At 48.4% G+C, this 27,977-nt stretch overlaps 1 protein-coding gene across 3 annotated transcripts in view; it reads right to left on the reverse strand.

Annotated features, from left to right (window-relative positions):
* Positions 1-1,858: 1,858 nt before the first annotated feature.
* The window catches only part of TBC1D2B (TBC1 domain family member 2B), an 84,795-nt gene continuing 58,676 nt past the window's right edge, over positions 1,859-27,977 (reverse strand). Inside the window, exons 7-14 of one of the 3 annotated variants that reach the window (XM_070232624.1) lie at positions 26,956-27,066; positions 25,742-25,935; positions 21,978-22,472; positions 18,868-18,985; positions 10,911-11,096; positions 9,672-9,793; positions 5,395-5,555; positions 1,859-1,927 (exon numbers count right to left, since the gene is read on the reverse strand). In XM_070232624.1, the coding sequence (XP_070088725.1) occupies positions 1,869-1,927; positions 5,395-5,555; positions 9,672-9,793; positions 10,911-11,096; positions 18,868-18,985; positions 21,978-22,472; positions 25,742-25,935; positions 26,956-27,066 (1,446 nt within the window). In that variant the 3' untranslated portion in view covers positions 1,859-1,868. Of the gene's footprint in view, positions 5,556-9,671; positions 9,794-10,910; positions 11,097-18,867; positions 18,986-21,977; positions 22,473-25,741; positions 25,936-26,955; positions 27,067-27,977 lie in introns of all 3 variants that reach the window. The other 2 variants (XM_005602868.4, XM_023652517.2) reach the window with 2 other exon arrangements.

The raw sequence follows: 27,977 nt of genomic DNA on the forward strand, positions 1-27,977 counted from the left end.
CCCATGGGCACGTCCCTGGCCCTTTGCTTGCTTCATCTGTTAACTCATCTGCCCCAGGGGTGGAGGAGGCAGCATCATCTGGGCTTTGTTAACACCTGGGGCTGGTGAATGGCCGGTGGGGTGATGGGAGTGGAGGGAGCAGCAGACTGGCCAGCCACACCCTTCTTGGCCCCAGCTTGCCCCTTTCCTTAATCTCCATGCTCAGGGACCGAGCTGGGCTGGTCATGGCGATGACTTAGGGTGGCTCCTTCCTTACTTCGAACCCTGGGCACTGGGTTCCTGCTACAATGACCTGTGGTCCCACCACGTAGTACCTGCCCACCACAGCCCTGCCTGCCAAACCTAGTTCCTTGGAGCCAGACTGGCGTGAATACATCAGGCACGAGGTGCTTTGAGGAGTGTCCTGGGCCCTGGCTAGGGGTGGGGAGGCTGAGGAAGGGGCTAGACACTGTCCTCCCAGGCCCAGCCCCTCCTCCAGGAAGTGGCCCTTACAGGCCCAGCCCTTACATCTGGCCATGAGCCTTGGCCTTGACACTTTTATAACCTGCTCACAAGTGCTACTCCTGGAAAGGGTTATCCCCCTTCTCCAAGTGGGGGACAGTGAGGGTCGGAGAGGTCCAGGGTGCCCCCATACACATTCACAGACTGTAACGTGAATGGTGGTCCTGGAGAGTACATGTGGGGGCATGAGGGCACTGCCTTGGGCCACATGATCACTCATGGCTTGTGGGTGCTGGGAGGAAGGGACATCACTCCTTGGGGATTGAGAGCAAGAAACAGAGGCTGAAGCAATCAGCAAGTGTCTGTCCCAGGACTGGCCCCTACACAGGAGGAATGGAGGGAGTCGCTGCTACCAGTGGTACCAAGGGTGCTGGGATGCCCACTGCTCCCCAGTTTCCCATTCTCTCTGATCACACATCACACCCCCTTTAATCATCAACGTGCTCTGTGGGACTGGAGTCAGTACCCCATTGTCAGATAAGAAGCCCAAGGCTCTGAGAGAGACACGACTGGCCTAAAGGCATATGCCCTAGCCACGCAGGCCTTTAACCCTATCTATCTCCCACTCTGAGGTCTGGGCCACCCCAAGCGGCTGACCCCTCTGACCAGGGAGGAAGATGGCCCTGAGCAGGCCCCGTGGTGGCTTTACACAGAGGGCCGTCTGTCTGAGGTCACTCAGAAAAATGAGTTGCTGGAGGCTTGCACGTGTCCAGGCCTCACCACACTGTCTGAGGGTGGAGGGGCATCAGGCTTGCTTCCTGTCTGTGTTTGCAGCAGCCTGGCTGGCCCAAGGAGGCCCTGGGGACCCAGACTCTGAGTAATGGCTTCCCAGGGCTTTCCACTGTCTGCACGGCAACCCCTTACAAGGGATGGGGAGCAGGACCTGACGCAGTGGCAGAGCCCTGGGGTCCCCTGTCCCAGCTCTGCCACTGCTGTTGTGCTGTGCGACCTCAGACACTCCCAGCCTTGCTGAATCTGTATCCTAGGAGACACACTCCCAGGTCCTTGGCTGCTCCGTCTGTCTGGGAATGCTTGCTGGAGCCCCCCCTCCCCCACACGGTAGAAAGACATTTGATCTTAGTCATTCTCCAGTGTTTTTCCGATGATGGGGGTGGTCCCCAGCAGCAGCTGGGCCTGAGCTGTCAGCCTAGGCAGGAGGCAAACAAGCCATGACTCAGGCAGGGCATGTCACAGTGGTGGAAAGAGGGGTACCTACCACCCTGCAGCTAGGGGGCTGCTCCCATCTCAGTGACCCCAGCCCTCACCTGCAGCTCGGCCATAGCTCTTGGGGCCTCCCAGGCCCTGCCCCACCCTCCAACCCATCACAAGTGACTATAACTGCATTTCAAGCCAGAGCTTTATACAAATTAGTTTATTTTGCCTTTTAATATAATTCCCAAATTTAACTTGAAGATGAGCATAGAAGCTGTTGTGACATAAAAGGAGTCACTTGGCAGTGTCCTCCTGAGTCCTCCAAGGCCAGCACCCAGCCTCCCGCCTGCAAGGACTGCCCCAGGCAGGCCCTGCTGCCCAGAACATATACAGGAAGACAACACTGCAGAAAGCGAGGGGTGAGGATTTGTGCAAGAATACAAACATTTAGTTAAAAAAAAAAGAAAACAGACTGGCTATTTACCTAGAATACTTCCTATATCAATATAATGTAGTTGAAACCAGAATTGTTCCCAGCAATCAACACTCCTGGCTGCTGCTAGACAGCTGTCAGCATGACTACAAGTAGCACCTGAGGCTACCTGGGGTAAGAAGTGGGCCCAAGCATAAGTGAAAGTCAGCAGTGGGCAAGGCTGGAGGTCAAACATGGCACAGGAATGAAAAGCAATTTAGGAGGTTCACATTTACATAAATACACACAAGGGAGTCATGACACAAAAGAACTTGTTATACAAAATAGATGTACATAATCTAGAAAAACCTTGATAAAAATAGCCTATAAAAATATAAACTGTAGTGAAAATATACAAAAGTATTAACAGATGTTCAACCCATAAAAAACCAAAAACCCATCGATGTGAAGGCTGGCAGTTCCCACCTGGTGTGATGAGGGTAGCTCCTCTTGGCCATGGTGTGTGCATTTGGGCAAGCAGGCTGGAGGCTGCCCCAGCCCCCCGGCCTGCAGCCTCAGCCCCTGGGGCCCATCCTGTGGGGGTCCCACGCTGGGGGTTGAGGCAGTACCTGTCAGAAGCACACTCCCCACAGGGGCAGGTGGAGGTGGCACTGGAGAGCACAGAGCAGCTCTTTCCTCAACAGCACAAGGAGAGGGGAAATGTTGGCTCAAAACAGTGGGACAAGAGCCTGCAGTTGTGGAGGAAAGAGTTAGCTCCATCCTGTCCCCAGTCTGGAATCAAGCCAAGCATTCCCTCTTCTGCCTTCTGGACACCCAGCACATTATTCCAGAGAGGAGGACCTCCAAGAAAGCGTTCCCAGTTCACTTCCTCCACCATCTCTCTGCTCTCACACCCACTGCCCAGCCACTGAGAACAACTGCCTGGAAGTACACACGGCTGCCGCTCAGGGAACGGCTGAAAGCCTGGGCTTGCCACAAATGGCAGGTACCTGGACCTAATTCGGGTGCTTTTAAGATGCATCTTTTCAGGGCAAAACAAGCCTATGCCTAAAGACAGCATTTTAGCCTCAGGACTTCGCAGTTCCAGGGGGAAATCAACTTGGAAACTGACATCTGAGGGAAGCTGGAGTGGATCCATGGGGTCCCAACTGCATTCTGACTGCTCATCCTCTGCCGACAGCCCGCGTGGGAGGTGGGGACTGGAAGGGGGTCTCCAGCAGCCCCAGTGGTCTTGCCAGGGGTCTGTGACTAGCAGTGAGGCTGTGATACCCATCTTGGAGCAACCTAGCTTACAAGGCAACTTCTTGAAGAAGTCAGACCTCAAACAGCCGCTCCCAAAGACAAAACAGTGATAAAACACATTTTTGATAACCTGAAAAGAGACAGAAGGTTTTGGCTAAATATAGAGACCAGCTCCCTCTACAGAGTGAAAAATCAAATTTACCAACTTAAGACAGAAAAGCTGAGCTCAGTCTAGTCTTGAAATGCTATCCTAGCTATGTAGAAGGTTGACAGTAATGAACAGAAAAACCATACTTAGGAAAAAAGCACTTCAGATTATACCACTTCCATTCTTGGTTTGAGTGTGTTTAGCTAGGATATCAACTAAGGATTATTTCCAATTTTTTCCAGGTAGTGCAAAGAATTCCATTTAAAATTCTTTTTTTTCCTTCTTTTCTTCTTTTTCTTCTCCCCAAAGCCCCCCAGTACATATTTGTGTATTTTAGTTGTGGGTCCTTCTGGTTGTGCCATGTGGGACACTGCCTCAGCATGGCCTGATGAACAGTGTCCACATCCAGGATCCAAACCGGTGAAACCCTGGGCCACCGAAGCGAAGTGTGCGAACTTAACCACTTGGCCATGGGGCCGGCCGCTAAAATTATTCCTTTCATATTTGAATAATACTATGCCAGAAAACATCTCTCATACCTACACATTAGGGAAGGTCCACATAATGATTAGGCAAAAATAACCTTCCTTGCACAAAGCCTCTTTTCAGGGCTTTCAGAGAGGTGGTGCTCGGAGTCCTCAGAGCTACCTGACACCCTGACCTGCTGGAGGCGATGGTGACCCCAAGTGAGGACCACACTTGCCTTGGGGAAGGGGAGGGCAGCAGCCGAGAACAGGGATGCTTCTGGGCGGCAGTGGGGAGGGGACCCGTCTGGGAGGACTCACCCAAGCTCTGCCCCAGCAGAGGCAGTTCCCAGCCCCTGGCACTGGCAGCGAGCCTCCTGCCGTCCCAGCCAGGTGGAAGAGACACCGGGAGCACTGCCTCTTCCTGAGGAAGCCATGGTTTCCGGCTGCCCAACAGCAGTCACTCAAGAGCTGTACCACTGCCCTGCAAAGCACCCCCAGAGAAGCTTCCTCCATCCCGTCCACCAAGGCCCGCCGGAGGGTCGGCCTGCTTTGCAGGATGATGATCCACAGTTTCCTTGGAATCCCATTCCATCCAGACATGGAGAATGATTCCAAAAGTTAACTCTCGGATGGAAAGAAGAGCTTTCCAGAGAACCTCACAGAGCCGTGCCAGGCAGGGGGCAGAACTGCCCGACAATCTGCCAACACCAGCTGGTGATAAGAAGCGAGCACAGGGTGTCTGGAGAGCCAGGCCCCGCTCTAGTAGGTTGGGAGCCATTGTTTGAAAGGTTGCACATGAAAGGGCAAAAGCTATTCCAGAAACAGGGCATGGCTGGCAGCAGGAATCCACCAGCAGAAGTTTTGTGGGCTTTCTTTAGGTCTTTCCTGAACAAGGGATGTACCTGCTTTCCTAAGGAAGTCCCTTTTTTCACACCAACCTCCTGCCGCCTGAAGCACACTCTGGCCTAGGAATGTCTGAGTGCAGCGCACATCCTTCACAGTGCCACCATTCAAAAGATGCCCACAACTGCCCACTATACAGGAGATCCAACATGGGGAGACGGCCCATGTAAGGGTTTCTAGGGGCAAAGACACCAACATGACTGACAGGCTGTAAACAGGCTCTTGAAAACAGCAAACTGCAAGCCTGGTAAGGCACCGTCAGTCAGAAAGCATGACAGGGATATGTGTGACCAAATGCCATGGCATGCTGATGGCTGTAAACAGATTAGACCCCTACCCCGAGTGGAAATGAGAAAGTGCAGTGTGGCCTTGGATGTCTGCCCAGCAGATTTCCAGAGACCATGGGTGTGACATTCTGGCTTTGAAATGAGCAGAGACATCTCTGCAGTTCACTCTTTTGGCACACTTTGGTTGTAAAGGCAAGAAGAGCAGCATCATGGGGCAGGGGGCCACTCAGGTGTCCTCCTCTTCATCGCTGACCAGCTCACCCTTGTCAGGGCTGGTGTCCCGTTCACGCAGGAAGTCCTCCCGGATGGCCTCCAGCTCCGTCAGCTCCAGCCGGACCTTCTCCAAGTGGTAGGTGCGCCGGTTCCGGATCTGGCGCAGGGGGAATGGGTTCAGGTCTCCAAAGGAGATACTGATCAGCTTCCTGGCAGGACACAGGACAGAGCACATCAGGGGGGCTCAGGTGAGTACTCATGCACAGCCCTCACTTCAGCCCAGCCCAGAGGCCTGGGGGGCGTAGAGAGGTAGACCTTGGATACTCTGCTGAGGGCCTGCTGTAGAGATGTCACCCAGAGGCCAGTCCTTATGTAGAGGCTACAGGGGCAGGGCCAGCTCCACCACATGCGCACTGTGTGATGCGGGATGGGTGAAGTTACTCCCCTTTCCGGCCTCCAATTCCTCATCAGTACTCTGGGATAATAGCAGTCCTGCCTCCTAGGGCATGGGCTGACTTGAGTTACCACCCGTGAGCACTAGGACAGCGTTTGGCACTTGCTCTGTGATCTCAGGGGCCTGCGAGCCTCTGAGTCCTTGGAACCAGCAGGAGGCCTGTCACAGGGAGTATCCAGGAAGACTGTCACAGGACCGACTGACGGGGAAAGAATGGACGCCCGAGCAAACCTGGCAATAACTGTCAGACCCAGTCCACGGTGTAGCAAGGGTTGAGACCGAGCCTAAGGAGCAATGTGTGGTTCGTGGGTTTCACACTATCCCCACGTCAAGGCACTGATCTCCAATAAACATTTAAAAAATCCTGGTAACTTACCCCTAACTACTGGCTAGCAGTTTAATAAAAACAGAACTAAAAAGTGCCCCAAGGCCTGGCTATAGATTTTCAGCAGTAATCAGGTCACCCATAGCCATCTAGCGGGCCACAACAGAAGCTGGTTCCTCCAACACTAGGAGCCCCCCATCCCCTCGATTCTGCAGGCCCTAGATGCTCTCTTCCCAGCATTAGAAACCAGAGACCCAATGCACTTACAAACCCCAGGAAAGGCTGTGATGGAACAGAACTGTCACCAGGGATTTCCTCCCCATCTGTCAGAAAACAAACATGCTCCTGCCACTAGTCAGTCACTTGAACTACTTTAAGATGACGTAAAAATATACAGGCCTTTAGCACTTCTCCCTTTTTTTTTTTTTTTTTTTTTTTTTTGCTGAGGAAGATTCACCTGGAGCTACCATCTGTGCCAGTCTTCCTCTGTTTTGTATATGAGATGCTGCCACAGCATGGCCACTGACGAGTAGTGTAGGTCCATGCCTGGGAACCAAACTTGGGCCACTGAAGCAGAGTGCACTGAACTTAACCAATAGGCCATGGGTCCGGCCCCACATTTCTCCCTTTTATATTTTACAATACCTACTACTTAGATTTGCCTGGGTCCAAGCCAGAGGATTCCTGCACAGAGGGAGAAGGTCAGAAAGGATGTCTGTAAATGCTGCATTCCCCAGAGTGTGTTCTAGAACATGGGACAACAGGAGAGGCCTGAACATGAATATCACTCTGTGCAGGTTTATCAGGTTCTGCCTCCTGCTCAGCTGAGCTGACTGGGGCTGGAGGAGGGTCTCTGTGAAACAAAATCCTGGCTGGGGCTGGGCACCAACCCCTTTTTTCCCAAGCTATGAGTCACAGGCTCCACACGCATGAAACCTAGAGTGTCCAGCCCCATCTTTGCAAACACAGGAAGTACTACATTACATTACTATTTTCACTGCCTTCTTCAGTTGGTCGTCACTGACTGTGGCCTCTCAGCCCCGGCTGGGGGACACCAGGAATGTATACACTACCTCTGCCTCGGGCCTGGAAGTTCCAGTCAAGAGATGAGAAAGTTCCCTGTGGTCAGCTAAGTTTAGAAGACAATGCTTGGCATGTTAAAGGCTCCCAGAAGTCCTGATTCAGAGACTGGTTTCATCTTGTTTAACCCAACATGCCCGGAACACATCTGACTCAGAATTCTCTCCTTTTCTGTAGAGCCAATCAGTGTACTACAGAATTGGGGTGCCTGGGAACCAGTGGTCCAGGGAGCTTATTAAAATACTGGGGCATCTGCAATTTTAACAACCCTTGGGTGATCCTGCTGCAGCCAGCCTGGCTCATTAATGCATTTGGGAGCTCCTGGTCCAGTGGACCTTGACTTCTTAAAGCAAACTGATGGGGAAACTGCCCCAAGAGCCACTGAGAAGGCGGTACCGCAGGAGCACACAGGACCGGCCTGGGCGGGAGCAGCCCAGCTCTGCCTGTGGTGGCCAGAGAGGGGCCGGTTGGTTGGGTGGCCGCCCGCCAGGCCAGCAGCCCCTGTACCTGTACCCTGGCAACACCGACAATCTTCATAAGACTATCAGGGGCCAAGCAGGATGGCCCTTTGGAACCAAAATGCTCTCCAAATGTATTACTTATTGGACTGAAGTTCATTTAATGCCATTCATGTCATCTTGACCCAATGCGAGATTAACGAACACTCAAGGCTCACTCAGAATCAGTCTTTCACAGGCAAACATCATTCTCAGATACCCTTTTTCATTTGGCAAAACTAAGGTCACTGTTTATATATCAATAAGCCTGAAAATATCTTAAACATCCAATTCCCAAGTAAAAGGTCCTAAAAATAGTGGTGACTTCTAGGAAGCCAGGTATGGCCTCAGCCAGCACCTTCTGCTCCCAATGTCCACCTCCCTGGTACCCAAGGCCTCACTCATTAGAATCACAGGGCATGGAGCCTCGGCGTGGTCCTCAGCCCCGTCTCTCCAGCCCTAGGTGCTCTCCTGCCCCGACTCCCACAGCACTGATGCGCTGCAGCTCCTCCTGGCTGGGCCTTCCCTCACTGTCAGCTGAGCTGAACAGGTCGGCAACTGGCATTTTCCAAGTAGGTTGTGACTCATTAGTGGATCGAGGAATCAATTTAGTGAGGCAAGAGGAGCATGTTAAATATGTGATATGGAACCTAATGAAAATAGCAGAGCGTATAGCACAGATCTTTAGCAAGAAGTGCAAATATTTCAACAAATTTTTTTGTTTCAGTTATCTACATACACTCTACCGTGTGTCTCCTAGATTGGGAGATAAAATGTTGTTCTTATTAAGAGTTGTAGTCAAAAAAGTTTGAAAAACTTTAATAAGCCCAAAATACTTCTCAGCAAAAGGACTTGTATGGTTTTCACATGGGTGCCCAAGTCTGTTGCAGGACTCCATCCCTATGCAGGGAGAGGCAGCTCACAACCCTTCGGCAACAGTGTATTTCAACACCACCTCAATGGTTCGGAGAGAGGGGCTATCCTCACTTGCCGAGTGAGCAGCAGGCCCACAGAAATCCCCTTGGAGAATGGGGTCTCAGCTGCCAGGGCCAGAGCAGCCACCGGCTATGGTCCATGGGACACATCAACAACAAGGGTAGCCCAGAATAGGCAAGAACCACGTGGCTGGGGGAGGACGGGTGAAACAAATCCCAAATACTTGGCTGCCCAGGGGAAGCCAGAGGTCTTCCAAAGTCAAATTCTTCCTCCACTCTCCTCAATCTGGACCCCCGGTCTCCCAGCTGCTAGTCCTGCTCCAACCTGACATGCCCCTCTCTTGCCTAACCCTGCAGTGACTTCCCAACGTTCTTAGGATGAAGCACAAAGTCCTGGGCAGTCTGTAAAGGCCTTACCTTAACAGCCCAGCTCTGCTCCAGCCTGGCCTTCATGCCTGCCATGCTGGCCCCACCTTGGCCGAACCACATCTACAGTTCGCCAGACACACTGTGCTCTCACATCTCTGTGTGCTGGTCCTGAAGTTCCCTCTGCTCAGGATGCCCTCTCCTCGTGCCCCTTCCCAGCCCAGTTCACACAGCCTTTCTTCTGCACTTGCCGTGTCCCTGGCCTGGGCTTCCTCCATCACAGCACTGATCAAATGATGCTATAACATGCCCCCACAAGTTCTTCAAGGACAGGGGCTGTTCCTCATCTATCATCCTCAACGCCTGGCAGAGGGCCTCCCACATCACTGATACTCAGTGAATGCTCATGAGACAAATAAAAATGTGGCTTTGGCTGTTGGGATGTAGGTTGGTTGGATAAGGGATAAATCCATCTTTTACCCTAGTTCCTCCCTATTTTCTGGAGGCCACCTGCTGCTTCCTTCCTCCCCCTTCCCAGGAAGGAAACTTCTCTCACACTGCACAGCTGGCAAGGCTGCGTTCAGGATGTGAGGACAGGCTGTTCTCAAGGAAGCAGAGGTCAGGACTCCTGCTCTCTGTGACGTCTGGGAATTCCCCCAGGGACTCACCTAGCATCAAGGATAGTGCGAGTGAAGTAACGGAGATACTTGAAGATGGACATTGAATCTTGCAATTTCAGGATCTCCTCTTCCTTGTATTTAAAAAGTGCCAGGGCAAAACGGAAAATAACCTGTAGAAAGGATGAGAACCTGTAAGGAGAGAAGCACTGTGGCTCCAGGCACCAGCTCTGGGCGCACAGGCCTCCCCGGGGATCAGCAGGCACGGGTCCTGCCCTGGGGCAGACATTTGACCTGAGGTGCCATGTCCACTGGCAGGGGCAAGGCCTCTTTCTTACAGAAAAATTAACTGTCTGGTGGTTTTCACAAGCCAAACCCAAAACTTCCCTTATGGCGTAGAACCTTTGTGGGATCCTTCCATATTCAGTTAACATTTCTAGTCACTAAGGTTTACAGAACTAAAAATAATTTTTAAATAAAATCAAAACCAGGGTCCTTGGATTCTGAAACTCTTAAAAACCTCCATCTCCAAAGGCAGTTTTTATTTCAACTAGTGAAACTAGGATCTGAATTACTGACTTTTGAATATGGTGAAAGAATTCAGATCCCAGGTACAGACCTAGCGCTGTTTGTCAGGCCATGCTGTGGCAGCATCCCACATAACATAGAGACTGGCAACAGATGTTAGCTCAGGACCAGTCTTCCTCACAAAAAAGAAAAAAAAAAGAGCCAGATCCATATGCTCTGATACGGAACTATCTCCAACATATTTTAGACAGACATAGAATACCCTGAGAAGGATATATAGTAAGTTGAGATGAGCAACAGCAGACTGGGGTCGTTCTTTTCTACTGCATGCCCTTAGTTACCTGATCTGAGTTTATCATGTGTTACATACTCACAAACTGATTTTTTAAAAACATAAAAGAGACTGGGTGGGGGCCTGTGGCAATAAGGCTCTGAAGTTGGCCTCCTGCGTTTGTTCCTGACTCTTTGCCTGCTCTGGGCCTCTACCTCCTCATCCATACCATGGGGATAATACTGCCATCTGTTTGACAGATGGTGAGGCTCAGACTGCAAACCATCAAAGCCCCAGTGCCTGGTACAGGCTTGGCACAGACTAAATGTTTTTGATGAACTAGCAAATAACTGCTGTTTCCTGGACCCCCAACCGGCCTCCAGCAGCACAGGGTGCCAGGATCCCTCCATCCCTGTGGTAATCCCCACGTCGCAGGTGAGCCTCCCACTCTGCCACCACTACCCACACAGTCATCCAGCGGGCAGACTCACCTTTGGTCCCTCATAAAGGAAAGAGTCCCATATTTTGAAGAGGATGTCACTAACAACGCTATCCACAAACACCACCAGAAACCAGTTGAACGTGATAAGCGTGTAGTCAACTTTGTACTGTTCAAAGTGGGTGTGCAGTCGTGGCAGCTTCTCACTCATGAGGTCTCTGAACACCCGCTGGTCCACCTGGAGAGAGAGCAAAAAGGAGAAGTGTATGACGCCTGCCATAGTACCGAACAAGCGATCTGGGGCTCAGGGGTGCAGGCCCGTCACAATGCATACAGCACAGCTGTTCTAAACGCATGCTGGGCTCATCGCAGAGCAGATTACTCTGTGTCCTAGAAGCAGCTGATCTCACACACTGCAGGTGCTCAACAAGGGGCCACTGACTGTCACTCTGTCCACAGGGCACGGGGGAGAGGGTTCTATGGCCTGAAACCCACCCCTGCACTCAAAGTGCCCCGTGAAAACAGGCTGCTGCAAAGAGCTGGTAGAAGAGTCAGAGTCAGCCTTGCTAATCCATTTGTAAAGACAAGGATACTGCTGCAAAGGGTCAGGGCCCAGGACAAACCCAAGTCCTGGGCCAAAGAGGAAGTGTGACATCACCACATCCTTTCAACAAGTATTTACTGGGCTGTGCAGGGCAGTGAGGGTAGCCCAGGCTCCCGAGTCAGATGGACCTGAGTTTGAATCTCAGCTCTACCACTTACTAGCTAGGTGGCCTTGGGCAAATTATGTTCTAGATAGCTCTGTGCCTCACCTGGAAAACAGTTCATGATCTGTCTCTCACAGGGCTGTTGTGAGGATTACATGAGACTTATGTAAACTACCTATCAAAACAGGTGGCTATTACCCCTCCATGCTCTGTGTCAGGCACAGAGCCAGTGCTGGGCAGAGGGTTGAATCAGGTTCAGTCTTGACCTCAAGGAGCTGAAAGAAAGTGGGGATGCCAGACATATGGACTCTTATAATAGCTGTGGTCAGGGCTCTGGTAAAGATGTGTTCATAGAGCATTACAGAGCCCATGGATGGGTCCCAGCCAAGCCTGGAGGAGAAACAGTATCAAGGGCAGGAGGACAGGCTTCCAGGCAGAAGGGATCAGAAGGAGGCAGCACAGCCTGGGAGAAGCCACTACATCACACTGAGGAGAGACATCATCTACATGCCAGGGGCTTCCCAAGCCTTTGTCTGGGATCTACAAGGAAACATATGTCAACCATCACTCAGTCGGCACCTCGCTGTGTGTATGCATAAAACAGAAATACATGTTTCATAAAACAATACTTAGGGGCCGGCCTGGTGGCGCAGCAGTTAAGTTCACATGTTCTACTTCGGCGGCCCAGGGTTTGCTGGTTCCGATCCCGGGTGTGGATGGCACCGCTTGGCACGCCATGCTGTGGCAGGTGTCCCACATATAAAGTAGAGGAAGGTGGGCACGGATGTAAGCTCAGGGCCAGTCTTCCTCAGCAAAAAGAGGAGGATTGGCAGCAGTTAGCTCAGGGCTAATCTTCTGCCAAAAAAAAAAAACCAAACAATACTTAACCTCACATAGTAGGACACACTTTGCTGCTTTTAATTTTCGTGTATTCAACTTCATTTGATGAAAAAAAAAAAGCTAGTGCCAACCCACTAAACCAATTTCTCTACCCATGTGTGAAAAGTGCAGCAGGCAATGAGAAGCACGTTTCAGCAGGAGAGTGATCTGAGTGAATCTGTACTGTGGATCCGTCTCTCCACCTGCAACAGGGGGCTGAGCTGGAGGGGAAGCCAGGCTGGAGACAGAGGCCCCATGAAGGCTCCATGGTGGCTGAGGGCGGATGTGATGAAAATCTGAACCAAAGAAAGGTGGTGGGGAGGAGGGGAGCATTTGGATCAGAACTATGTGGAGGTAAAGTCTGTAGGACCTAACAACCCCCTTGCTATCAGAGGTAAAGAAAAGAGGGGGCTCAGACAGCGCAGACTTCCCACCTGGGGGAGGGAGAGGGCAGATCCCAGGAACAAGGGCTGGGCTGAGGAAGACTGGGACATGCCAGTGCCCAAGAGGCACCTCTATCAGGAACCTGCAGGACCGGAGACCCAGGCTGAGGCCCCAGGGGAGGCCTGGGTGGAGTGAGATGTCACCAGAGGTGAGTGGTGAAACCACGAGGAAGAAAGAGAGCAGCTGAGGAGAGAAAGCTGCAAATTCATAAGGGGCAAAGCCAGGTCATCCAGCAGAGAAGGGAATGGTGATGAAGACCCAACTGCATGTGAAGTATGTTGACCTCATTAATGTTCCCTGAACGGTCTGTGAAGACCAAGAGCTATTCAGGAAGTCTTCTGGTACACTGCTAATGGGAGTGTAAACTGGTACAACCTCTGGGAGAGCAATCTGGCAACACCCAGAAAATATGGAGACACTCACACCCTGCAGCAGGTCTACTCCTAGGAATAAATCCCAGAAACACCTGCAAAACTTTGAAATGCACATCAGCTAAGTTAGGGTAAAAGGTGCAACAATTCCTGGGATTACTGTAATAATAAAATAACTACAAACAATCAAGAAAAATGTTAAAATGGGGGCCGGCCCAGTGGTTAAGTTCGCATGCTCTGCTTCGGCGGCCCAGGGTTTCGCTGGTTCGGATCCTGGGCACCGACACGGCACCGCTCGTCAGGCCATGTTGAGGCAGCGTCCCACACAGCACAACCAGAGGCATTCACAAGTGGAATATACAGCTGTGTACTGGGGGGCTTTGGGGAGAAGAAGAAGAAGAAGAAAAAAGATTGGCAAGAGATGTTAGCGCAGGTGCCAATCTTTAAAAAAAAAAAAGAAAAATGTTAAAATGACATTTTTAAATGTTCTTTTTTAGGACAATCCAAAACTTTAAAAACCTCAATTATTTTTCGTTTTTGGAAGATTGGGTTTGTTTGTTTTTAATATAGAAGTCTTGACAGTCAAAAATGTTTTTCAAAAAAGCATGTTACATAGGTTCAAGTAAGCATTACTGGTTGAAGTTGAAAATTTTAAAAGGCAAAGTAACAAACTAAAAACATTGTTTTTTACAAAAAATTCTAAAAAGTTGTAAAGTCACTCTATGGTGCATAAGGACAACAAAATACAGGAACCATGGTTGGAAACGTACATTTTTGACCTGTTTGCTTTCTGGCTAGAATAAGAGACAAAATTTCAAAGTCCCAAATTGGCTGAAATGAATTACAATTAATTTTTCTTAGAAGACTTAAAAAGCAAACAAAAGGGTGGGGGGGGGCTGGCCCTGTGGCCTAGTGGTTAAGTTTGGTGCTTTCTGCTTCAGCAGCCCGGGTTTGGTTCCCAGGCAAGGACCTACACCACTCATCAATGGCCATGCTGAGGTGACCCACATACAAAAGAGAGGAAGATTGGCACAGATGTTAGCTCAGGGTCAATCCTCCTTGGCCAAAAAAACCCTAACAAATAAAAAAACCAAGTTTATAAGACATTATAAAACCATTATCCCATGGTGTGTAAAAACTATCAGCCTCTCACCTTCTCCTCCACATCCATTCCCCGCCCCTGTACAATTCTGACAGGTGGACAAAGGCAAGATGCAAATCCATCCCGGGGTACACACAAAGTAGCTAGGATGACAAACCACACGTGCACATCCTCTTCAGTCAGTCTCTCTGGAAGCCCTGCTCCCCTCACTGGCAGGGTCAGCATCACTCACTAGTGACGGTACTTCTTTTCTGCTGGTGTTATTCCATTCCTCAACATTCAAAGGATGACTATGTATTTGCACACACTTCATGCCTGGCACTGGCCAGTGCTGAGGATAAAAGACAATAGGGACCAGGTGCTGCCTTTAAGGGGCTGTAAACTGGTAAAGGAGTTGGACAGCTGACCACAGGACCAAGTGATGGCAACGTGATTCATTCTGCCTGGAGGGTCTGGGCTGAAGACACCTGAGAGGAAGGGACCAGTAAGTTGGCATTAAAGTGCCCACACCTCTCCTCCCAGTTACGTGGCAGATGGTGCCTTGTTCTTGAAGCCACCCAGTGCTTGGCAGGGGGTGGGCATGGAGCAGGCTGCCAGGGAATGCTTACTTGGGCCTCTGTTCTGCCCCCCTCTGCCTCTGAGCTCAGGAGGACGTGGAAAGACTGTATCATTAGTCTCTGTGTTCTCAGCGTCTAGGAAGGTCCTAGCGCACAATGTGCATTCAACTGATGGAACGGATGGAAAAGCTGCCAGGCATCTGGACCGCAGCAGGAAGGGGCAAGGGGCTCGAGCACTCGGTTCTGGAAGGAGGTGGGATTTGCAAAAAGCACTGCACACATTTTAAGAGTAGCCTTACACAACATTAATCATAAAACGGCTAAATACACTTATATGCATTCACCTGATGGAATATTATAGTCACCAAATACGATGGTTAAAAAGAATATAAAGACATGGGAAAATGCTCATGCTGTCATGTGAACCAGCCAGAATGCATCATGCCCTCAATTTGGATACCTAAATGTATTGGGGGGAAAAAAAGCAAAAAGGAAATATATCAAAATGCTAACTGTATTCTCTAGCTGGTAGGATAACAGGTGATTTTCATTTTCTTCTTAACATATTTCTATATTACCTAACTTCTCTTTCGTGAGCATTTATTACTTTTATAGTCAGGGGGAAAAAATCTCCTTGGAGTTTATATTTATGGTTATGTGACAACATGATGCAGATTTTATCTTAAATCCACATACTTTAAATAGGTCTGGAGCCCTGAAGTCAGGGGGAAAAAAAGTCTCCTTAGAGTTTACATTTATGGTCATGTGACAACATGATGCAGATTTTATCTTAAATCCACATACTTTAAATAGGTCTTCCCTTCTGCCTATAACAATAATATTAATAATTTCACTGACTTTTTACAATGTTCTAAACATTACACTAAACTATTAATGCATCAGCTGAATTCAATCTCTATATGAAAAGAGAACAGTGCTCATCTTAAAGATGGGGAAACTGAGGCACAGAGATTTTAAGTGATGTGGCAAAGCTTCGCAGCTCACAGGAGGGAGGGCCTGGCTTCTGACCCAGCCGTGTGGCCCTCAGCCCAAGCTCCTCACCAGTGTGCTCAACATACCTCAAGGGAATTAAGAAAGATCAATGCTTTATTTTTCTTATTCTGAAATACTGAGTTACCTGAGATTTTTAATTTGATTCTTCACAGCTATTAGCTTCCAGTTGTCTGGGAATACATAAAACTTTCTTTACCGACCTCTCTATTCACACTCAACTATGACTGCTGCCTCTTCTCACTGCTCTTCATTTCTTAGTTTATACACTATTTTGACAAAAAATAATCTCTAGGTTAATTAGCAAAGTGAAGTGATCACAGAGAGACCAGATGAGCTTTTCCTGGGATCTGTCAACATCCATGAAGCTGGGACAGGGACGCAGGTGAGGAAAGTCCACTCCCCAGGATGGCCAGAGCTCAGCCTACTCCCATCATCCTTCTGTGGTGTTCTAGAGGCAGGGGGCAGAGGGGGAACTTGGGCCCAGAGCTACAGAGGTCTGAGTCCACACCCCAGCTCAGGCCCTCAGTGGTGGTACCTCAGGCAAGTTGCTTAGTGTCCATGATCCCCAGTTTTCTCCCAAGTGAAATGGGGATAATGATGCCCCTACTCATATGGCTTTGTGCAGGTGCACAGCTGCTGGCATGGGGCTCAGGCTCCCTAAATGCCAGCTCTCTTTCCCTGGTCAAAGGGCTCGTGTAAGTTCAGATACTTGCTGTGCTGAGGGCTAGGGAAACTAAAATGAAAGACAAGGCCACAGCCCTCAAGGCACCGCTGACTAGCTGGAAGACAAGCCAGCACACAAGGATAATCCAGTAAGATAATGGCCATCACCGAGGCCTGTGCCAGAGCAGCGGCAACAGAAGTGGAGCCCTGAAGTTGGCCTTGGGAAGCCAGGAAAGTGTCACAGAGGAAGTGGTCTATGAGCTAAGGCTGAGCAGGAGCTTTCTAGGAGGCAAGCAGGGCGATGGTGTTCTAGGTAGAGCAAGTGTTACATATCAAAAATACAGAGCACGACAGGGCAGGGCCAGAGAGCAAGTGTTCTATCACACTGTGCTTCCTGCAGCCCAGGGGGCAGGCAGCGTCGGAGTGTGGACGGAGGGCCCTGGGCTTTACTGTGAAGGCCTTGAGAAGCCCTGGGAGCCCAGCAGCAGGGGACATGGCTGAATCTGTGAATGAGATGGATGGGGGAACTGGGGAGGCCAGTGAGTGAAGGCAGGAAGAAAGGGGAGGAGGCAGCTGCAATGGTGTAGGAGAGGGGATGGCAACCTACCAGTGTAAGGGGACAGATGGGGAACAGACATGAGAGCCGCCAGCAGGTGGCAGTGATCAGAAGTGTAACTATGGGGACAGAGAGGGAGAGGAATGAGAAATCCAGGCTGATGCGTTTCTGGCCTGGGGACCTAGAGAGGTGGTGACAGAAGGCAATAATGAGGGCCCCTCCCAAAGGCAGAAATGCACAAATAACATGAAACTCAGTCAGGGCCCGACCAAGCAAAAGAAGCCACCCAGGGAGATGGTCACATTGGTGACAGAAAAGCTGAGAAGCCAAACAGCCAAAGATGAGGTGGCCCTGAAGCAAAGGCAGGAAGCCACCTCCAGGCTGGACCAGAGAGGACCTGCCAGACAAGCTGGCGCCATGGAGGAGATAAAGCCACTGAGAGGCAGTGCCCCTGATGAAGAGGGAGAGAACTACCCTCAGCTCCCTTTCTGCCATCCTCCAGTCTCCTGCCAGTGCCTCCGTGGGCCGAGTCAGGAGCTGGGAGAGGGCCTGTGGGCGGAGCTCTGTGATCTGGAGCAGAGCAAGGGGGGGGGGGGGAGCGGGGAGTGGCTCTGGGAGCAGGCTGGCTACGCACTGGCATAAGCTTGAAGAAGAGGACACAATGGAGCACAGACAGGCACTGCCGTTGTCAAGAGAGAGAAAGGTTCTTGGGCAGGACCTAACTGAAGCTCAGACATGAGAAGGGTTGCCAGTGGGAAAGTGGGGAAAGCCCATCAGAGAAGCCAGTGACAGCAGCAGCCCCAGCCCAGCCTAGGGAGGAAACGCCCTGGGCTTTAAGGGTCAAGGGTCTGGTCCCGAGCCAGGACTGTCCCAAGCAGAGACAGAAACTCTGGGCTCTCCCAGTCCATGTCATCCGACCCTGTCCCCTGGCTTCAGACTTCAGGTGTGGCAGGCATGAACTGCACCGCTCAGGTCTCCTGCTGCAGGAGGTGACTGATGGCCCCAGCACAGCCCCTCTGGATCCATCACTGGATTCGTCTGCAGAAGCTTTCTGCCCACTGGCTCCTCCCAGCCACTGAGTGAGCACTGCAGGGGCACTAACGTAGCTCATTCCTATGAGACGTGTGCGCCTTTAACAGGTGACCTTGGCTTGAGGACTCCCCACTGGCCTAGCCAAATCTTTCTCAGAACCACATGGTACCCTGAGACCCTTCCCACCCAAGCCCCCTTCCTTCCCCTGGTCTGGGGGTTCTCCTGGCCTTGCCCGGTCCCTCCTCTTGGTCCTTCACAGGTGTTTACCCTCAGAAATCTCCGGCACATCTACTCCTGCCTTGGCCTCTGCTTCTTGGAGAGCCTAAGCTAACACATCAGGCTCCCCAAGCACCCCTGAATTGCGGCTTAGCTGGCCAGGTAGGCTGTGCCCAGGGGAGAGAGTGCTGAGCAGGCACCTAAACAGCAGGTTTGCAGGGCTGGCCTATTTCTCACAATCAACCTGCTGGCTTCCAGCGCGCTGAGGGAACCCGACCCATCGCTCACTTGCTCACTAACAGCCCGGCTCAGTCTCCAAGGCATGCCCCGCCTTGCAGCGCACCTTCTTCAGGGGTCAGTCGCTGAAGCCATGCACATGGAGCCTCCCCGAGCCAAGGCTTAATTCAGGTCACATTTCAGCTCTAATTCTACAAGCTGCTGACTGAAGGACAATATTTTTAGAAGTACCTGAGATCCTAAAAGAGTCTTTGTGTAATAGTCTCGAGGCATGAAAACTTCCACTATGGTAACTAGACACCAGAAAGCATCTTCTTGTTCCAGGTACAGGAGGGCCACTGCCACCAATCTACAAGCAAATGGAGAAGAAGGTGAGCACCAGTGCCCTGCGCCCAGACACAGACAGTGCAGCCCGTCTCCATGGAGACACGTGCAATGTGCCATTTTCTCCCTCACAACCACGGCTACATCTACTTCTCCAGTGAAGGAAAATAAGCAAGTGTTCCTTGGCAAGCAAGGTGCTTCCCAAAGTTTGAGAAGCAAAGCTACACCCCACACTTCATTTGGTTTTTGTTTAAAGATAATGAAATTGTTTCCCAATGATCAACCAGCCTCATTTAAAAAAGATGTTTTCATTATAAGATTTTTGCTAATGCAGCTAATTCTTCAAGTTCATTGTTCAAGAAGTTCCAACTAAGCCTTTTATGCACAAAAAACCCAGAGATGAGTGAGTGTAAGAGACAAAGAACATATGATGGTTTAAAAACAACTTTCCCGGTACCATTCTGCTTGAAATGGGGCTTCAGACAAATGAGCCACTCTGTAGGGCTTTCTAAAGGAACTGTGTCCACAGCATGCACATGGTGGGAAAAGGAGACCATATGTCTAACCACATGTTATTCATAAGGAAACCTGGGTAGAGCTTTTCCAATGTCAGTCATCAAGAGTACTTATGCAGTCATCCCAGGTTTGGCTCTGCGCAGGCACTCAGAGCCGAAGGATGGAAAGACAGAGAGCAGAGAAAAACTCCTCTCCACGTGTCTGAGAGCTAAGAACCTCTGCTCATGACATGAAGCTTCTGTGCATTACTTATGGGAAAACCCTAAAGCCATTCTCAGAATTTGTTTTTTCGCTTCCTTAGATAAAATTATAATGAACTCATCTCAAATTAAAAGGTTAAAAAAAACTAAAAAGACTTGAGATGGATGGGAAGGGGGTGCCTCAGGTAGGCATGAATGGGACGGAGAGTAGAAAGGCGACAACGTGCAGAGATGGGTAAGGAGAGAAAACCAGGACATGCAAGCACAGAAACCAAATCCACAGCATCTGAGGATGCCAGGAAAAGGGGCAAAGAGCCTAAATCAGCAGAGCATTTGAGGACATCACTCTAAATTAGCTGATGTTCAAGATGACAGGCCTGAATCACTTAGAAAAGGCTGAAGTTATTCTGGTAAAGTTCTGGGTTCTCAGAAGGTAGGTACAAATATTTTGAAGAAAAAAATCCAATAAGATGATTAAAATTTAGAGGCCCTAATGGTGATGGGGGTTGAGGTACACAGAGAAAGCTTCAATTTCTGAAGTTGTACTTCTGTGTGAAAGAACTGATTCCATGACTATGCCAGATAAATGGGGTGTTACTGTACTCCCAAACAGGCACGCTCAAGTCCTCGCCAGAATCCCTTGGGTTTCAGAGGTTTTCATCTTTCAGGAATTTTTAGATAGAGAACAAGACTGTTTTATATTAGGAGTATTCTATTTACAGGCTTTTCTTTCTTTCTTTCTTTCTTTTTTTGGTGAGGAAAATTGGCCCTGAGCTAACATCTGTTGCTAATCTTCCTCTTTTTGCCTGGGGAAGAATGTCTTCCCCACACATAGTGGCATAACATCTATGCCACTCTTCCTCTATTTTGTATGTAGGATGCCGCCACAGCACGCCCTGATGAGTAGTGCGTAGATCTGCGCCCAGGATCCAAACCCACAAACCATGGGCCACCTAGTTGAGTGCATGAACCCAACTACCACGCCACCAGGCTGCCCCCTACAGGTTTTTTTTAAATGGAGACCACTGAGGAGCAGCTGAAGTTCCTTTTACTTTCAGGGCACAAGGAGGCCACCCTGTCCTCATCACCACAGGGGCAGTGAGTTCCTGGAAACTATTTGGTTTCAGGTCTTAACCAGGTAACATTCCAGTTTAAAAACCTTTCTTCCTGCAATACTCTCATTTCAGATGCAAATAGATACCCTTATCTGGAGGTCAGTATCTGGCACGATGAGGATTAAAAAGGCCCATAAGCAGCCAGAATAAATGTCAGCATTCAAAACTCAACTCACGCATTTGACTTACAGGAGAATTCCTAAAGAACGCAGACTGAACTTCTCCATTTGTACCTTATCCAAATTTCTAACAAGCTTGGTTACTGACTTTCACTACACAGAGAGGAATATAAATGGACAAGCGCAAGGACAGCAGTGAGCAAAAGCAGCAGATAATGGATCCCGCTTAGAGCAGCAGACAAGAGGTAAAAAGCCACCAGCACTCAAAGTCCAGTGACAGGGAGCAGCTTCATGGAGAGCAGACCTCAGGACCTCCCAGGGTCTCATCCTGGCCCAGCTCAGCTCAGAATGAGGAGCCTCACTCACCACGAAAAGGTGAGAAGCTTTTCAGTGTCCTCTGCCTGTGGAAGCAGGGACATATGCAAGACCTGTAGAAAGACTCTAATCCAAAAGAAAACGAGTTTGGGCTCTTCAAGAGCTAAGTTTCAACGAGTTGAAGAATTGTTTGGGGCAAGTTCTTGATTCACAACAATCCTGTATAGACGAACAGAGGCTACCAGTTTTCACTCATGTCATGAAATTAAAATTCTGATCAAAACCGGAGTGTGATGAGCACAAGAAGGAATAAAAAATGAGAAACCTTGGGGCTGGCCTGGTGGCACAGTTGTTAAGTTCGGTGCACTCCACTTCAGTGGCCTGGGGTTCACAAGTTCGGATCCCAGGTGTGGACCTACACTACTCATCAGCCATGCTGTGGCAGCACCCCACATACAAAATAAAGGAAGACAGGCACAGATATTAGCTCAGGGACAATCTTCTTCAGCAAAAAAAACCCTTAGTTGTTTTTAACTTTGGTATTCTTAATACTTTCTGAAAGCATGTTTGTTTCTCTCAGTTATTCTAGAATTAGGGATATTGCACAATCAAAACTAGCTCATTGCAACTACTTCTTTCCCTTAAAATATTGGCTTTTCTTGACTAGAAGGGAAGGGAGCTGTCAGGCAGTGCCTGGTGCCTACAAGTTATCTTAATGGCAAAGAGGCATATTCTGTGGGTTGAGCGCACACCTGTTTAGACCTTGGCAGTAGCCGATATCTGGATTCCGCCAGGAGAAGGCAAGCAGGACATTGCGTAACTTCTGTATGCCTTCTGAGGTGGGGCACGAGTAATGTTTGTTGTTGGGGAGAGTCCGCAGCAGGTCCAGCTCAATCTGCTTGGAGGCTGGGTTCTGCTTCTCCAGAGCCTTCTGAAGCAAGGTCTGGAAGTAACCTGGCTCAGTGCTGTCCTTGAACTTCTTGGTGTGAAGGTCCACACACCACTTCCACACCTTGGAACGGTGCTCATGTGGAATGCCTGCACGAATCAGGTTCTTCAATTCTGGAGAGCACATCATCTCCCTGTTCATTGTGCTAGCAAAATAGTTTTCCCACTTGACCCCAGTGGAAACCTCCTGGTTTTCTGTGAGGTAGAGAGTCTTCAGGTCCAAAGCTCGGACTTTGGCAACCAATTTCTCTTCTTCGTCATCCTCTGGGACAGTCCTAAACCCATAAATATCATACTCACTGTTGAGAAAAACAAAGGGAAAAATTAAATGATGTGATCTTGGCAAAAAGATCAACGAAACAGAAAAGAGAACCTAGAAATCAACCCATGTATAAGTGGCACTTTGACATATGACCAGGCATTCAATCCAGTGAGATGATAAATTTCCTGACACACAGGGAGAGGAGAACTGGCGAGTTACATGGAAAAAAATTTAATTCAGCTTTCTTCTTGATGATATGCGGGAAAGAAAAATCAATTCTAGATGGCTTAAAGCTCTAAATGTGAAAAGCAGTGAAGAAAATATAAATAATACTGCAAAAACAAGGCTCAAAAATCTGGCTATATAAATGTATGTGTGTATGTATGTTTATATATTATACATATGTATAACTTTTTTTTTGTTTTTTGTTTTTTTTTTTAAAAGATTTTATTTTTTCCTTTTTCTCCCCAAAGCCCCCCGGTACATAGTTGTGTATTCTTCGTTGTGGGTTCTTCTAGTTGTGGCATGTGGGACGCTGCCTCAGTGTGGTCTGATGAGCAGTGCCATGTCCGCGCCCAGGATTCGAACTAACGAAACACTGGGCCGCCTGCAGCGGAGCGCGCGAACTTAACCACTCGGCCACGGGGCCAGCCCCAACATATGTATAACTTTTATGTTTCAAAAATATCATTTTAAAAGGTGAAAAGACAAGTGAGAAAATATCCGTAAGATATTATGAATAAAGAAGAATTAAGGCTGTGGTAGGAGAACAATGGCCCCAAAGATGTCCTTGCCCTAACCCTGGAACCTGTGACTATGCTATGGGACACGGCAGAAGGGGCATCACAGATGGAATTACAGTTACAGCACACAAAACGGGGAGATGCTCTTGGGCTTTCTGGGTAGACCCAATGTAATCACAGGAGCCTTTAAAAGTGGAAGAGGAAGGCAGAAGAGTCAGCCAGAGAGATGCAACAATGAAAGAAGAGATAGGAGAAATGTGAAACGAGATAGGGACTGGACCTGCTCTTGCTGGCTTTGAAGACGGCAGAAAGGGGTCATAAGCCAAGGAATGCAGGTGGCCTCTAGAAGCTGGGAATGGCCACAGCCGAGAGCCAGCAAGGACATGGAAACTTAGTCCTACAACCATAAGGAACTGTTTGACAACCTGAATGAGCAAGGACACAAACTGTCCCCTAGATCTTCCACAAAGGAACACAGCCCTGCTGATACCTTCATTTGCATCCAGTTAGACCCGTGTTGGACTGCTGACCTACAGAACTGTAAGATAGTAAACAAGTATTGTCTTCAGCCACAAATTTTGTGATAATTTGTTATGGCAGCCATAGGTAACTAATACAAAAGCCTTTCACGCATTGCTGCTGAGTACATAAACTTGTACAAGCACTTCAGAAACTGCAGCTAGCAGAGTTCAAGACAGGCATTCCCTGTAGGTCAGGAATTCCACTCCCAGTCTGTACCCAAAACTCTCTCACATGGACACACGGACATGATGTTCATTGCAGCAAGGTTTGTAACAGAAAAAATGAAACGATCCTAAATGTCCACCATGAGAGGAAGGAAAAAAGATGTGGTGGCATACTCATACGATGAAGCTGTGTGAGGCAGGTAAAAAAATGCTCAGGAGTTACATTTATCAACCTGGATAATTTCAGAAAATAATGTTCAAAGAAATAAGTTGCAGAAAGATATGAATATGGTGGGATTAGTATATTAGAAAGTGTCATCAGAAATACATATTGTAGTGTTTAAAGGTGAAGCGACATGATGTCGGGCACTTGCTTTAAAATATTCCAGAAAAAGAAAACTTGGGTGAGGGGAAATAAGACAAGACAAGATTGGCAGAACATTAGTAATTGCTGAAGCTGGGTATCAGTTGCATATGGGTGGGGGTTGATTCTGCCTACTCTTTGTGTGTTTCAAATTTTCCATAATAAAAAGTTAAAAATAGGGGCTGGCCCCATGGCTTATTGGTTAAGTTCAGCGCCCTCTGCTTTGGCAGCCCAGGTTTGGTTCCCAGGCGCGGACCTACAACACTCGTCAGTGGCCATGTTATGGCAGCAACCCACATACAAAATAGAGGAAGACTGGCAACAGATGTTAGCTCAGGGCCAATCTTCCTCAGCAAAAAAAAAAAAAAAAAAAAAAGGAGTTAAAAATAAATCAATATGCACAGTCATTGTTCTACTTATAGCTAAAGTTTGAAACATACAACATGAATGGTAAGAGTCCAAAATCCACAAAGGAAGACAATGTGGTGCCTTCAGAGCAGCTTGCTGGAATGCCCTCACAGCTTACCACCACCACCACTGTGAACAAAGCAGAGGTATGCAGCCTGGAGATGCTGCTCCTGAGCCTGGGAATCTGCCTGCCCAGGCTGAGGTCCCATCCTTGCCACTCACAGGCTGTTACATCACCTTCCTGACCCCAGCTTCCTCATGTGCAAGTCTGGCACACAGACCTCAATAAGAGTTTTGTAACAATGGTATGGGTCACGTTCTGAGCATATTTTCCACTGTCATCTGAACTGATGAAGGCCAGTGCTGTATGCTCAGAAAACAGAAGGATCGTGTCAAACTGAAGCAAGGAGGGCCTAGACCTGGGCAGCAGGCCCTGGTGGCAAGGGGGTGGAAGCAGAGGAGACTGGACTGAGTGAAGTGGCCGGTTTCTCCTCACTCCAATATTTCATGATCTTATTTTTCAGAAACTAGGACACGAAGATTCTTAATCCAAGATCCATCATAGGCTTCCAGACTGATTTTCTGAAAAATATATGCAATACTGTGTGTGTGTGTCCGAGTGCATTCTGCAGGCAAGTGTGTCCACAGCTCGTATCAGACCCTTACTGAGTTCTGGACCATTGAATCAGGCTACTCAAGAGTTTTTCCCTTACAAAGAAGGCCATTCCCCACCTCGGGACCCCCTTTGTTTCTGAACTACCTGTGGGTGCGGCTGTGTTTCAGGAAATGGTTCCTACTACTTGGAACACTCCTTGGAAGACTGGCTCCTCTGGCTGCAGGATGGGAACTAAGGCTATCGTCTACCTTGGCATGGTACATGGGAGAAGGGTCTTGGAATCAAAAGACCTGGGCTGAATCCTAGCTCCATCACTCATTACAGCAAGAATGATGAGATTATCTGTTCTAATGACTGGACAGTACCTGTCATGAGCATCAAATGAGACACATGCAGTTGTGTCAAGTTCTTTGTGAATGACTACTGCTGCTGAAAGAGGGGACTTCAGAAATGGGTCGCAATAGCCCCAACAGTTGCTAGCACCTTTACCTGACAAGATGAGGTTTAATGAATGCTTGTTCCGGCTGCTCTGGGCTCTCAACCTGCAGAGCATCCTCCAGCAACTGGGCTATGACATCCCGAGCAGGCCCCTGTTCTTCTGAGCAAACTGGTGTCTTCATTTCTTGGAGCAATATCAAGTATTTGCTTTCTATCTGACAGAGCTTGGCTTCCAGGCTAGAATACTGCAGAGAATGTGGTGGTTACCTCCATCCAGACAGAGACACAGGAAAAGCAATCTTTAGGTACCTCAAGCAATCAATGAATGACAAGCCCAAAACTACTAGGAAGTGAGCCAGAGACTATATCAAAGACAAGAGATGACTTTATGCTATAGGCCACTGGTCATGTTTAAAATGGCCTGCCGTGAGCCCCCCTCTTCCTTTTAGGGGTTCTGGCACAGAAGAGGTACCAGTAATAAGACCTCTGGATGCCATCACATGCATCAGTTCTGGACAGGGTTGAGGTGAGCAGCAGAAACCAGGCTACATGCCAGTTACTGAGGTCAAGCTAAGTGCCACTTGGCACATGGGCCATGAGCAGCCACCCCATGCTATATCAACACTTTTTTAGGATCCTGTGACCTAGGACTAATTCCCATCTGCCACCTTATCAGACAAACCAAATACACTCCTGGAAAATATGCAAGAACAAGGTTTGAGAAGATGCTTTGAGGAATGTTCAAAAGGTATACTAGGTAAATAACAGCTGTTGACACAAGCATCACTGAATTTCATTGGATTATAACTGTAATGTTTGTGATGTCTGTACACTTTGCAAAGTCCTTTCCAGCCACAATCACATCGGACTCTCACATCAACCCTATCAGGTTCACATAGGAGGCATTATCCTCATCATACCCATTTATAGATATGAAACTGATTCACACAACTCAACAGCATAAACCAAAATCCAAATAACCTTAATTTGGGAGACCTTAGAATTGTATTTAATTTTTTTTCTATAAACTCCATTATATGTGTGAATGGAAACCACATCTCAGGGCATTTCTCTTTGTCTTCACCAGAGACAAAGTGAGACTAAGTACATAGCTCTGTGCACCACATATATTTCAAATATATTTTGGCATCAGTAACCACAGCCCTCCAAATGGGAGTTGAACTGATTTTAAAGCATAACCATTTTTAAGTGGTTTCTGAATCATATCTCCCACCAGATAACAGAATATATCCATGCTCACCCACCTTTGCCATCAGATCTCTCTCTCTCCTTTCTGCATTTCTCCGTAGAGCCGAGAGTTCCAAAATTTCCTTATTTAGAAATTTATTCTGGGTTTTATACCCCTGTAGATTATCCTGTTGGAAAAAAAACCCCATCAATTTCTACTGGTAGAATATTGACCAACTGTTCTATATAATTAACATTCTGCTGCCGCACCAATCAAAAAGCCCTGCTGATTAGAAGGAGCTCTAAGGAACCGAAGGTTGGCTGTCAGGCACTTTCTGATTAATCTTTGTGGCCACTCTTGGCAATGGGAGGAAGGCAGGGACTACCACCGTAATGAAGGAGATGGGGAAAATGAATTCATTTAACGGTGGTGATTTTCCTCAACTGACCATAGGAGAAATAGCAGGACATATTTCCTAGATCGACACAAATATTTTATCTACCCGCATTCACTGAGGTGGTACAAAAAGCAATATCTTGCATTCATCTCTTTTTTAACTAGCGGAACTGAACATACTTTCTGTAGGTTCTATTTTTATGTATCCAGTTTACACAGAAAGGGTACACACATATATACAAAGCCCTTAATTAAAGAACCACAGGTAGCAATGAGCACCTACAGCCTACAGTATACAAGGCACTTGGGAGAACACGCTCCTCAACATCTTTACATTGAAAAGTTTCAAACTTACAGAAAAGTTGAAAGAAAAGTATAAGGAACACAATATATCGTTCATCTAAACTCGCCAATTGTTAACTTTTGCCACATTTGCTTTATGTTTTGAAGAGATCATCACAAGCTGGTGACAAGTTCTGCCAAGTCCAACCGAAAGTTCAGGCTTGGTAGAGGTGGATGCTATGTGTTAGCTTCAGTCCTTGAAACTCTGAGCAACGAGAGTGAAAGGGAACCTTTGAGACAATCAGGGCAGGGACTCCTAAATGCTCTCTACCAATTCAGTAGTCCATAAATGTGTGTCCCCCCACACACTCTGTTTGAAGTTCTAAGGAATTTCTGATCCCTCAGTCACAGGAGAAATTC

The sequence above is a fragment of the Equus caballus genome, chromosome 1, assembly GCF_041296265.1.
Source record: "Equus caballus isolate H_3958 breed thoroughbred chromosome 1, TB-T2T, whole genome shotgun sequence".
Taxonomy (NCBI): Eukaryota; Metazoa; Chordata; class Mammalia; order Perissodactyla; family Equidae; genus Equus; species Equus caballus.